General features: G+C 41.5%; 1 protein-coding gene across 1 annotated transcript in view; it reads right to left on the bottom strand.

Moving 5' to 3' along the window:
* dnah6 (dynein, axonemal, heavy chain 6) overlaps positions 1–14,088 on the bottom strand; it is a 184,285-nt gene extending 170,197 nt beyond the window's left edge. Inside the window, exons 1-10 of the mRNA XM_065004536.1 lie at positions 14,007–14,088; positions 13,497–13,607; positions 10,320–10,409; positions 9,910–10,030; positions 9,452–9,603; positions 8,999–9,151; positions 6,731–6,982; positions 5,904–6,032; positions 3,140–3,253; positions 861–1,004 (exon numbers count right to left, since the gene is read on the bottom strand). Coding sequence (XP_064860608.1) covers positions 861–1,004; positions 3,140–3,253; positions 5,904–6,032; positions 6,731–6,982; positions 8,999–9,151; positions 9,452–9,603; positions 9,910–10,030; positions 10,320–10,409; positions 13,497–13,607; positions 14,007–14,075 — 1,335 coding nt within the window. The 5' untranslated portion in view covers positions 14,076–14,088. The remainder of the gene's footprint in view (positions 1–860; positions 1,005–3,139; positions 3,254–5,903; positions 6,033–6,730; positions 6,983–8,998; positions 9,152–9,451; positions 9,604–9,909; positions 10,031–10,319; positions 10,410–13,496; positions 13,608–14,006) is intronic.
* Between the last annotated feature and the right edge of the window lie 431 nt (positions 14,089–14,519).

Genomic DNA, 14,519 nt, shown 5'->3' with positions numbered 1-14,519 from the left:
TCATATCGACATCAACTGGAGAGAATCATCCTACATCATATCGACATCAACTGGAGAGAATCATCATATCACATCATATCGACATCAACTGGAGAGAATCATCCTTCACAACACACATCATATCGACATCAACTGGAGAGAATCATCCTACATAACACACATCAACTGGAGAGAATCATCCTACATAACACACATTAACTGGAGAGAATCATCCTACATAACACACATCATATCGACATCAACTGGAGAGAATCATCCTACACAACACACATCATATCGACATCAACTGGAGAGAATCATCCTTCACAACACACATCATATCGACATCAACTGGAGAGAATCATCCTACATAACACACATCAACTGGAGAGAATCATCCTACACAACACACATCATATCGACATCAACTGGAGAGAATCATCCTACATAACACACATCAACTGGAGAGAATCATCCTACACAACACACATCATATCGACATCAACTGGAGAGAATCATCCTACACAACACACATCATATCGACATCAACTGGAGAGAATCATCCTTCACAACACACATCATATCGACATCAACTGGAGAGAATCATCCTTCACAACACACATCAACTGGAGAGAATCATCCTTCACAACACACATCATATCGACATCAACTGGAGAGAATCATCCTACACAACACACATCATATCGACATCAACTGGAGAGAATCATCCTTCACAACACACATCAACTGGAGAGAATCATCCTACACAACACACATCAACTGGAGAGAATCATCCTACATAACACACATCAACTGGAGAGAATCATCCTACACAACACACATCAACTGGAGAGAATCATCCTACACAACACACATCATACCTTCTCCCTCATGCCCTCAACGTGCTCTTTGAGTCGTGGAACCACACTGTTGGGTGGCAGGCCTTTCTCCAGCTGGTTCACACACTTGGCATATTTATTGACCTGGGCACTCAGAGTCTCTGGGTCCAACTCCTCAAACTTACACTGGGAGGGAGAGAGAGAAGGGCAGGTGGGGTATACTACTGTTATTACATACACTGAGAAGACAGGTGGAGTATACTACTGTTACTACATACACTGAGAAGACAGGTGGAGTATACTACTGTTATTACATACACTGAGAAGACAGGTGGAGTATACTACTGTTATTACATACACTGAGAAGACAGCTGGAGTATACTACTGTTATTACATACACTGAGAAGACAGGTGGAGTATACTACTGTTATTACATACACTGAGAAGACAGGTGGAGTATACTACTGTTATTACATACACTGAGAAGACAGGTGGAGTATACTACTGTTATTACATACACTGAGAAGACAGGTGGAGTATACTACTGTTATTACATACACTGAGAAGACAGGTGGAGTATACTACTGTTATTACATACACTGAGAAGACAGGTGGAGTATACTACTGTTATTACATACACTGAGAAGACAGGTGGAGTATACTACTGTTATTACATACACTGAGAAGACAGGTGGAGTACATACACACTGAGAAGACAGGTGGAGTATACTACTGTTATTACATACACTGAGAAGACAGGTGGAGTATACTACTGTTATTACATACACTGAGAAGACAGGTGGAGTATACTACTGTTATTACATACACTGAGAAGACAGGTGAGGTATACTACTGTTATTACATACACTGAGAAGACAGGTGGAGTATACTACTGTTATTATATACACTGAGAAGACAGGTGGAGTATACTACTGTTATTACATACACTGAGAAGACAGGTGGAGTATACTACTGTTATTATATACACTGAGAAGACAGGTGAGGTATACTACTGTTATTATATACACTGAGAAGACAGGTGGAGTATACTACTGTTATTACATACACTGAGAAGACAGGTGAGGTATACTACTGTTATTATATACACTGAGAAGACAGGTGGAGTATACTACTGTTATTACATACACTGAGAAGACAGGTGGAGTATACTACTGTTATTACATACACTGAGAAGACAGGTGGAGTATACTAATGTTATTACATACACTGAGAAGACAGGTGGAGTATACTACTGTTATTACATACACTGAGAAGACAGCTGGAGTATACTACTGTTATTACATACACTGAGAAGACAGCTGGAGTATACTACTGTTATTACATACACTGAGAAGACAGGTGGAGTATACTACTGTTATTACATACACTGAGAAGACAGGTGGAGTATACTACTGTTATTACATACACTGAGAAGACAGGTGGAGTATACTACTGTTATTACATACACTGAGAAGACAGGTGGAGTATACTACTGTTATTACATACACTGAGAAGACAGGTGGAGTATACTACTGTTATTACATACACTGAGAAGACAGCTGGAGTATACTACTGTTATTACATACACTGAGAAGACAGGTGGAGTATACTACTGTTATTACATACACTGAGAAGACAGGTGGAGTATACTACTGTTATTACATACACTGAGAAAACAGGTGGAGTATACTACTGTTACTACATACACTGAGAAGACACGTGGAGTATACTACTGTTATTACATACACTGAGAAGACAGGTGGAGTATACTACTGTTACTACATACACTGAGAAGACAGGTGGAGTATACTACTGTTATTACATACACTGAGAAGACAGGTGGAGTATACTACTGTTATTACATACACTGAGAAGACAGGTGGAGTATACTACTGTTACTACATACGCTGAGAAGACACGTGGAGTATACTACTGTTATTACATACACTGAGAAGACAGGTGGAGTATACTACTGTTACTACATACGCTGAGAAGACACGTGGAGTATACTACTGTTATTACATACACTGAGAAGACAGGTGGAGTATACTACTGTTACTACATACACTGAGAAGACACGTGGAGTATACTACTGTTATTACATACACTGAGAAGGAAGACACACAGGCAGTTAGAATATGTTGCTGTCGCCTCATTTTCGGACAAAATCGTATTAACTTTTGCAGTGTGGTCAGAATGGAAAAGGTGAGACTTTGCGACAGCGAAGAATAGAGGAACAATCCCCTTTGTCAGAAGTGTATGGTAGGGAACACAGTGTCGTGTGTGTGATATCTAACCCCCTGCATGGTTCCATACTGTACCTCCATCCAGCCGGCCTGCAGGGCGTCCCACTCCTCCAGAGAGTCCCACAGCAGCTGTTTCAGTTTCACCTCTGCACTCAGCTCCTCTAACGCCTCGTACTTAGTCACCTCCACCTACAGAGGTCAGGGGTTAGAGGTTAGAGAGGGGTCACTGAGCTCTTCTAACGCCTCATACCTAGTCACTTCCACCTACAGAGGTCAGGGGTTAGAGCTCAGAGAGGGTCACTCATCTCCACTAACGCCCCATACTTAGTCACCTCCACCTACAGAGGTCAGGGGTTAGAGCTCAGAGAGGGGTCACTCATCTCCACTAACGCCCCATACTTAGTCACCTCCACCTACAGAGGTCAGGGGTTAGAGCTCAGAGAGGGGTCACTAATCTCCACTAACGCCTCATAGTTAGTCATCTCCACCTACAGAGGTCAGGGGTTAGAGGTCAGAGAGTGGTCACTGAGCTCTTCTAACGCCTCATACCTAGTCACCTCCACCTACAGAGGTCAGGGGTTAGAGCTCAGAGAGGGGTCACTCATCTCCACTAACGCCCCATACTTAGTCACCTCCACCTACAGAGGTCAGGGGTTAGAGCTCAGAGAGGGGTCACTCATCTCCACTAACGCCCCATACTTAGTCATCTCAACCTACAGAGGTCAGGGGTTAGAAGTCAGAGAGGTGTCACTCACCTCCACTAACGCCTCGTACTTAGTCACCTCAACCTACAGAGGCAAGGGGTTAGAAGTCAGAGAGGGGTGACTCTACTTGAGGGTAGTGGACAAGACGGGTGCCAAGGCCAGGGAGAAAGGGGTCAATGAGGGATAGAGAATATAGGCATCCTTTGAAAGAGACACCTAATCTGAATTGCCTCAATCAATGCACATCCAGGTGTGAAAAAGTGCCAAAGGGAAGATACTTAAACGCACAACAGTAAGTTACTCTATATTTAACTATACTGTTTCTCTCAAGGAACAATGGTGAAAGGTGGTGTTTTGCTGTCCTCTGGTGGTCAGAAGACGTACTGTATCCTATTTCTCGGCATCTATGTATTGAATCGTATAGTATTGTATTGTATAGTATTGTATTGTAGAATATTGTATAGTATGGTATAGTACGGTATAGTATGGTATTGTATAGCATGGTATTGTATTATATCGTATTGTATAGTATGGTATTGTATAGTATAACATTGTATTGTATAGTATGGTATAGTATGGTATCGTATAGTATGGTACTGTAGAATATTGCATTGTATAGTATAGTATGGTATAGTATGGCACTGTAGAATATTGCATTGCATAGCATAGTATGGTATAGTATGGTATGGCATAGTATAGTATTGTAAAGTATTGTATAGTATTGTATTGTATAGTATGGTATTGTATCGTATTATATAGTATCCCCTTGTATAGTATTGAATAGGGTAGTATGGTGTAGTATAGTATGGTATTGTAGAATATTGTATTGTATAGTATGGTTTAGCATGGTATAGTATGGTATTGTATTGTATAGTATGGTATAGTATGGTATTGTATAGTATTGTAGAATATTGTATTACATAATATAGTATGGTATAGTATGGTATCGTATAGTATGGTATTGTAGAATATTGTTTTGTATAGTATGGTATGGCATAGTATGGTATTGTAGAATATTGTATTGTACAGTATGGTATAGTATTGTATAGTATGGTATAGCATAGTATGATATTGTATAGTATTGTATTGTATAGTATGGTATAGTATGGTATAGTACGGTATAGTATGGTATTGCATAGTATTGTATAGTATTGTAGAATATCGTATTGTATAGTATCGTATAGTATGGTATTGTATAGCCTGGTATTGTAGAATATTGTATTGTATAGTATAGTATGGTATTGTATAGTATTGTATTGTAGAATATTGTATTGTATAGTATAGTATGGTATCGTATAGTATGGTATTGCATAGTATGGCATCGTATAGTATGGTGTAGTATTGTATAGTATTGTAGAATATTGTATAGTACCATATAGTATGGTATTGTATAGTATGCTATTGTATAGTATTGTATAGTATGATATAGTATGGTATTGTATATTATTGTATTCTATAGTATAGTATGGTATAGTATGGTATTGTATAGTATGGTAGTGTAGAATATTGTATTGTGTAGTATGGTATAGTATGATATAGTATGGTATTGTATATTATTGTATTGCAGAATATTGTATTGTATAGTATAGTATGGTATAGTATGGTATTGTATAGTATTGTATAGTATGATATAGTATGGTATCGTATGGTATTGTAGTGTATAGTATTGTATAGTATAGTATGGTATTGTATAGTATGGTACTGTATAGTATGGTATTGTATTGTATAGTATGTTATTGTATTATATGGTATGGTAATGTATAGTATGGTATTGTATAGTATTGTACTGTATAGTATAGTATGGTATAGTATGGTACTGTAGAATATTGTATTGTATTGTATAGTATAGTATGGTATACTATGGCACTGTAGAATATTGTATTGTATAGTATAGTATGGTATTGCATTGTATAGTATAGTATGGTATAGTATGGTACTGTAGAATATTGTATTGTATAGTGTGGTATTGTATAGTATAGTATAGTATTGTATAGTATAGTATGGTATAGTATGGCACTGTAGAATATTATATTGTATAGTATAGTATGGTATAGTATGGTACTGTAGAATATTGTATTGTATTGTATAGTATGGTATTGTATAGTATAGTATAGTATTGTATAGTATAGTAGAACCTTGAAGTTCTTCTGGAAAGACTTGTACTGGAAGGCCTGGTTCTGCAGCTCGTCTATGGAGACCTGGACCTCGTCCAGCAGCAGACGGACCTTGGGACGCTCAGCATTGATGTCCATGATCTGATTGTTCTGGGGAGCAGAGATCAACACATACACACAGTTATACATGGGTCAGGGACGGGCAACTGTTTCACTCGCAGCAAAATGTCACCTAGGGCCCCAAAAAGGCTAGGGCCGGCTCTGCCTGTGTGCTTGGGTATGGATGTTTATTTTACCTTTATTTAACTAGGCAAGTCAGTTAAGAACAAATTCTTATTTTCAATGACGGCCTAGGAACAGTGGGTTAACTGCCTGTTCAGGGGCAGAACGACAGATTTGTACCTTGTCAGCTTGGGGGTTTGAACTTGCAACCTTCCGGTTACTAGTCCAACGCTCTAACCACTAGGCTACCTGACGCCCCTCCCTGGATGTGGGTATGCAGACCCGCGAGCCACAGCGGCCACTCACTATGAGTTCAGATTTTTAATGGCTCCAAACCCCATCAAAGTTGTCCCTCCCTGGTCTGGATCAAACCCATACACATCTCTATTTACCCTACTGTGACAGACGAAATTATCTTTTCAGGTCAGTTGATTTAGAACACAACGACCTGGGGAAGAGGAACCCAGTTGTAAATGACTGTCATATCCAGAGACTAATGTCTACATTCTTAGCTTTTTCCACGGTTATTTATAAAGCCTATCTGGGGACAAACACTGACCCTTAGCGTGATGCTGAAGCTAGTGTGATACAATGCATCTGAGCGTTGACCCTTGACCTCTAGTTACCTGAGCCTGCTGTTTGACCCTCTTGACCTCCTTGTTGAGGTCGGTGATGTCCCGTTGGAGGTGGACACAGAACTTGTCCACGTTGGCGTCCTTCTCTCCCACGGCCTTGTCGATGGCGTTGCGTACGCCGGTGACTGAGGGTTTCAGGGTGGCATAGACGGCAAAGTCCTCAGGAGGGCTGGGCACGGAGTAGGAGTCTATCAGCTTGTACATCTGGGACACGGTCTCTGTCTGCTCGTCCAACCACTCCATCTGACACACAAACACACAGACCATGAAAGAACTGTCAGTGTTTACCCCAGATGTTTTCCTAGGCGGGCCATGCTGGCTGAAAACAGAAATTCGACTAAGTCATTTCCCAGAAACATCCAAGAAAGACTTTCACCTGACAACATGAACCCAACACTACTGACTCCCTTGGTCATCTTTCCCAATAGTTTGGTAATGAGTAATGTAACAATGACTACAGTGTGATACAAGGTGACAAAGTACTCTGGGGCTGAGTCAGCAGCTACCCTGGGTCTGAGTCCCCTACTCTGGGTCTGAGTCCCCTACTCTGGGTCTGAGTCCCCTACTCTGGGTCTGAGTCCCCTACTCTGGGTCTGAGTCCCATACTCTGGGTCTGTCCCCTACTCTGGGTCTGAGTCCCTACTCTGGGCCTGAGTCCCCTACTCTGGGCCTGGGTCCCCTGAGTCCCCTGGGCCTGAGTCCCCTACTCTGGGTCTGAGTCCCCTACTCTGGGTCTGAGTCCCCTACTCTGGGTCTGAGTCCCCTACTCTGGGTCTGAGTCCCCTACTCTGGGTCTGAGTCCCCTACTCTGGGTCTGAGTCCCCTACTCTGGGTCTGAGTCCCCTACTCTGAGTCTGCGTCGCCTACTCTGGGTCTGAGTCCCCTACTCTGGGTCTGAGTCCCCTACTCTGGGTCTGTCCCCTACTCTGGGTTTGAGTCCGCTACTCTGGGACGGAGTCAGTCTCTTGAATGAAGAAGATGATGGCTCTGTGTGACCGTCAACCTTAACCTAATTCTCCTAACCTGCTATGTTCATTTTCCTAATCCTACTGTGTAAGTTCTCCTAACCTGCTATGTTCATTTTCCTAATCCTACTGTGTAAGTTCTCCTAACCTGCTATGTGCATTTTCCTAATCCTACTGCGTAAATTCTCCTAATCTGCCACGAAAAAGGTCAATTTTTACAAAAGCTGTATCCCTTTTAACCTGTTAGTCCTATAGGGGCAGTATTTCATTTTTGGATAAAAAGACGTGCCCGTTTTAAGCGCAATATTTTGTCACGAAAAGATGCTCGAATATGCTTGGAATTGATAGCTTTGGAAAGAAGACAGTCTTACGTTTCCAGAAATGCAAAGATTTTCACTGTGAGTCCCTTAGAACAAATGTTTCGGGCAAAACCAAGATGTATGACCGACCAGGAAATGCACAGGATTTCTGAGGCTACGTTTTCCATGATCGCCTTATATGGCTGTGAATGCGACAGGAATCAACGGACTCTTTCTCTTGTTTCCCCAAGGTCTCTGCAGCATTGTGACGTATTTGTAGGCATATCATTGGAAGATTGACCATAAGAGACTACATTTACCAGGTGTCCCGCTAGGTGGCTGCGTGGCAATTGGTGCGCAAAAGTCAGGTCCCGGTATTTTTCCATTCAAATCTCAGAACAAACCAGGCTACAAGGACGGTTCTTTCAACGGAGAGAAATATGACAAACCACCTTCAGGATTGATTCAAACAACGTTTTCCATGTTTCAGTCAATATTATGGAGTTAATTCGGAAAAAGTTCGACATGTAGGTGACTGAATTTTCGGTTAGTTTCGGTAGCCATATGCATAGTAACAAAAGGGAACGATGTGTCCTACACAAGAATCTTTCAGGAAAAACTGGACATCTGCTATGTAACTGAGAGTCTCCTCATTGAAACATCTGAAGTTCTTCAAAGGTAAATTATTTTATTTGATTCCTTGGCTGGTTTTTGTGAATATGTTGCGTGCTAAATGCTAATGCTAACGCTAAGCTAGCTATCACCACTCTTACACAAATTAGTGATTTTCTCTGGTTCTAAAGCATATTTTGAAAATCTGAGACGACAGGATTGTTAAGAAAAGGATAAGCTTGAGAACAGGCATATTTATTTCGTTTCATTTGCGATTTAAAAAAATCGCTAATGTTGCGTTATGCTAATGAGCTTGAGGCTGTAGTAACGATACCGCATGCGGGATGGGGCGGACTAAGAGGCTAGACAAAACCGTCTCTTACCCGCTCCTGTATCTCCTCTAGGAAGGTGAGGGAGTTGACGAACTCTGTAGTTGCAGAGGGGATGAACTCCAGTTTGAACTGGGCATCCTGAGCCTCAGCGATGATGGCGTCGATCTTTCTCTTGGCCAGCAGGGGGAGCATGTCATTGATGGCCTGGAGGAGAGGGTGGGGGGGGGGGCAGCACAGGCGTTAATGTTGGTCAGTGGGTGGATGGACGGCCCAATCCCAAATCCACCACTTGATCCTAAGCCCTATGGACTTGTGGAGAACCGATAGGATTTGACATTTGTAAGCAATTTGGTAATAGCTCTAACTCGCCCTCTGATAGGCTAAGTGGAAGTTTATATTTGTACATATTGCTAATACCAATGAATAAGTTTCAGATCTCCACAGTGTAAAGGCCCGGGCTGTAGGGGGTTATTAACACTGGTAACACTGTTCCTCTCCTCCTACCTCCAGACAGCGTAGTGGTGAGGGGAGGAGCTTCCCTTTAAGCAGAGTGGTGTCCACCAGCAGCAGGCCCAGGTGCCTCTTCTGTTTGATGGCCAGGGCCTCTTTATGTTCTCTGTGGTACTTCTTCAGACTCTCAGAGAAGAACGCCACTCCTACAGGGAACAGGACAGGGTACCGAGTCACATGATGGCTCTCTAGACCGTTTAAAAAGAGAGATGGTGGAGTGTTGATCTGACACTGTGAAATATACAGAAAACGCCTAAAGGACCTCGTTGGATCCAAAGGTCTGAATGAACTGAGACAAAATGGATATGCTGCTGTGGTATCTGTGTTGACTGTAGAAACTCAAAGCTATATACTGAAAAGAAGTGCCTTGGCTAATCCATTGTCTCTGTTCCCTGGTAAGTTCATTGAATTGATGATGTTGGTGACGATGATGAAGAGCGTTGCTACGGTACCGTGATCCTGATCTCTGAGCGCGTCCAGGTCCAGACTCTCATTCTCTCTGTAGAAGACGCGGAAGCTCTCAAAGGTGCGCGCGTACACGCTGGCCGAGTCAAACGCAAACTGGAGCGATTGCTGAGAGGGAGCGAGAGGAGGAGGAAGAGGGAGACGAGGAGAGACAACAAAACAAACTTCTTAATGAGGCAGCCAGTTAGACCAACAGTCAGGGAATCAGGGCACAAGGACGAAGAGGCAAGACAACAAAACACTGAACTGTGAAAGTCATTTAACTCCCACAACAGATTTAAAGAGCTTTGGCATTAGGGAATCATAATAGACACTAAGTTGACATCAAAATGTCCAAGACAATTACCATCCACTTAGCTAATTCAAATGACCTTTAAAGAGGACACAGAATGCTGACCTTGATGTCAAGGATGATGTTCAGGAGGTGTTTATCATCCTCTAACATGGCCTCCAGACCAGGACCGTCACCACACGTCTTCTCCTCCACCTGAATGGTAGTGGAATACAACCATGTTATGATAGGATAGTATTACATCTCCTCTACCTGAATGGTAGTGGAATACAACCATGTTATGATAGGATAGTATTACATCTCCTCTACCTGAATGATAGTGGAATACAACCATGTTATGACAGGATAGTATTACATCTCCTCCACCTGAATGGTAGTGGAATACAACCATGTTATGATAGGATAGTATTACATCTCCTCCACCTGAATGGTAATGGAATACAACCATGTTATGATAGGATAGTATTACATCTCCTCTACCTGAATGGTAGTGGAATACAACCATGTTATGACAGGATAGTATTACATCTCCTCTACCTGAATGGTAGTGGAATACAACCATGTTATGACAGGATAGTATTACATCTCCTCTACCTGAATGGTAGTGGAATACAACCATGTTATGACAGGATAGTATTACATCTCCTCTAGGTAGTGGAATACAACCATGTTACATCTCCTCTACCTGAATGGTAGTGGAATACAACCATGTTATGATAGGATAGTATTACATCTCCTCCACCTGAATGGTAGTGGAATACAACCATGTTATGATAGGATAGTATTACATCTCCTCTACCTGAATGGTAATGGAATACAACCATGTTATGATAGGATAGTATTACATCTCCTCTATCTGAATGATAGTGGAATACAACCATGTTATGACAGGATAGTATTACATCTCCTCTATCTGAATGGTAGTGGAATACAACCATGTTATGATAGGATAGTATTACATCTCCTCTATCTGAATGATAGTGGAATACAACCATGTTATGATAGGATAGTATTACATCTCCTCTACCTGAATGGTAGTGGAATACAACCATGTTATGATAGGATAGTATTACATCTCCTCTACCTGAATGGTAGTGGAATACAACCATGTTATGACAGGATAGTATTACATCTCCTCTATCTGAATGGTAGTGGAATACAACCATGTTATGATAGGATAGTATTACATCTCCTCTACCTGAATGGTAGTGGAATACAACCATGTTATGATAGGATAGTATTACATCTCCTCCACCTGAATGGTAGTGGAATACAACCATGTTATGACAGGATAGTATTACATCTCCTCCACCTGAATGGTAGTGGAATACAACCATGTTATGACAGGATAGTATTACATCTCCTCCACCTGAATGGTAATGGAATACAACCATGTTATGGTAGGATAGTATTACATCTCCTCCACCTGAATGGTAGTGGAATACAACCATGTTATGACAGGATAGTATTACATCTCCTCCACCTGAATGGTAATGGAATACAACCATGTTATGGTAGGATAGTATTACATCTCCTCCACCTGAATGGTAATGGAATACAACCATGTTATGATAGGATAGTATTACATCTCCTCTACCTGAATGGTAATGGAATACAACCATGTTATGATAGGATAGTATTACATCTCCTCCACCTGAATGGTAATGGAATACAACCATGTTATGGTAGGATAGTATTACATCTCCTCCACCTGAATGGTAGTGGAATACAACCATGTTATGATAGGATAGTATTACATCTCCTCTACCTGAATGGTAGTGGAATACAACCATGTTATGATAGGATAGTATTACATCTCCTCTACCTGAATGATAGTGGAATACAACCATGTTATGACAGGATAGTATTACATCTCCTCTATCTGAATGGTAGTGGAATACAACCATGTTATGGTAGGATAGTATTACATCTCCTCTACCTGAATGGTAGTGGAATACAACCATGTTATGATAGGATAGTATTACATCTCCTCTACCTGAATGATAGTGGAATACAACCATGTTATGACAGGATAGTATTACATCTCCTCTACCTGAATGGTAGTGGAATACAACCATGTTATGATAGGATAGTATTACATCTCCTCTACCTGAATGGTAGTGGAATACAACCATGTTATGATAGGATAGTATTACATCTCCTCCACCTGAATGGTAGTGGAATACAACCATGTTATGACAGGATAGTATTACATCTCCTCCACCTGAATGGTAGTGGAATACAACCATGTTATGGTAGGATAGTATTACATCTCCTCTACCTGAATGATTGTGGAATACAACCATGTTATGATAGGATAGTATTACATCTCCTCTACCTGAATGATTGTGGAATACAACCATGTTATGATAGGATAGTATTACATCTCCTCCACCTGAATGGTAGTGGAATACAACCATGTTATGATAGGATAGTATTACATCTCCTCTACCTGAATGATAGTGGAATACAACCATGTTATGATAGGATAGTATTACATCTCCTCTACCTGAATGGTTGTGGAATACAACCATGTTATGGTAGGATAGTATTACATCTCCTCTACCTGAATGATTGTGGAATACAACCATGTTATGATAGGATAGTATTACATCTCCTCCACCTGAATGGTTGTGGAATACAACCATGTTATGATATGATAGTATTACATCTCCTCCACCTGAATGGTAGTGGAATACAACCATGTTATGATAGGATAGTATTACATCTCCTCTACCTGAATGGTAGTGGAATACAACCATGTTATGATAGGATAGTATTACATCTCCTCCACCTGAATGGTAGTGGAATACAACCATGTTATGATAGGATAGTATTACATCTCCTCTACCTGAATGGTAGTGGAATACAACCATGTTATGATAGGATAGTATTACATCTCCTCTACCTGAATGGTAGTGGAATACAACCATGTTATGATAGGATAGTATTACTAACTGGACAACAGCCATCTTGTCAGACTATTAAAACATTTAGGGATGGTTTCCTGGACACAGACCAACACTAATACTGAACAGAACGTATCATGAAGATTCTTCACGTTGCTTTTAATTCTAGAACTAGGTTAAATCTGTGTCTGGAAAACTGTCCCCAAAACACAACTAAACTAAATAACAGCCTTGTCTTTGGTGAACTAAGACCTGCACTGGACTTTGAGGAAAAATGTACTCACTATAACAGGTGTAGTTGTCTCACCTAGCTATCTGCAACAAACAAAAAACAGTTTTGTTATGCTAATTAGTCAGTGGTAGTGTTTCACACCTTGCTGTTGATCATGGGCTGAGTGAAGGCATCAAAGTAGGAGTCAGTCACCAGCACAACTAATGACAACACCGTCTCCTGGAACCTAGAGATGATCTCTGACACACACTCCTGTTAGGGGAATAAACACACAGACACACACACACAGGCACACACACACACACACACACACGCACAGACACACAACACACACACGACACACGCACAGACACACAACACACACAGACACCCACAGACACACAACACACACAGACACACAACACACACAGACACACAGACACCCACAGACACACAACCCACACAGACAGACACAGGCACACACAAGGCACAGACACACGCACAGACACACACACAGACACTCAAACAAAAACACAGGCACAGCATAAAGAGCGAGAGAGAGAGATACATTGTTACAAACAAAAAAAGTAACACATTCAGAGCCATATTGACATGTTGCAGAACGATGACATCTTCGGTGAGCTGAAAGGTGAGAGGTCAGGGGTTACAGACCTGGAAGACGTCTACGGAGGGTTCATAGGTCAGAGCGTGGGTCTCCAGCATCAGCTCCGACACAAACATGGGTAGAAGATGAACAGCCTCCACTGTGGGCTCTTGCCTGAGGTACACACACACACACACACACACACACACACACACACACACACACACACACACACACACACAGACACACACACAGACACAGACACAGACACACACACACACAGACACACACACACACACACAGGGGTTAATACACAGTTAAAGGGGAAGGGATTGTCACAACAAAAGGAACCCACTATTCCGTTTAGTAAAGGTTTTTAGAAGGATGCAGGCAGAAAGCTGGCTGTTTTCTCCATTCTACAAGACAGAAAAAATAACACCTGTTACACAATGCCCCTCTGTAGCTTTAAACTCTCCTAAACAGGCCTCTGCTTTCAGAAAGCTGACTGTTTTCTCCATTCTACAAGACAGACGATAACACCTGTTAACACTGTCCCTCTGTAGCTTTAAACTCTCCTAAAC

The sequence above is a fragment of the Oncorhynchus nerka genome, linkage group LG18, assembly GCF_034236695.1.
Source record: "Oncorhynchus nerka isolate Pitt River linkage group LG18, Oner_Uvic_2.0, whole genome shotgun sequence".
Lineage (NCBI taxonomy): Eukaryota > Metazoa > Chordata > Actinopteri > Salmoniformes > Salmonidae > Oncorhynchus > Oncorhynchus nerka.
This window is presented reverse-complemented; position numbering and strand designations above follow the sequence as displayed.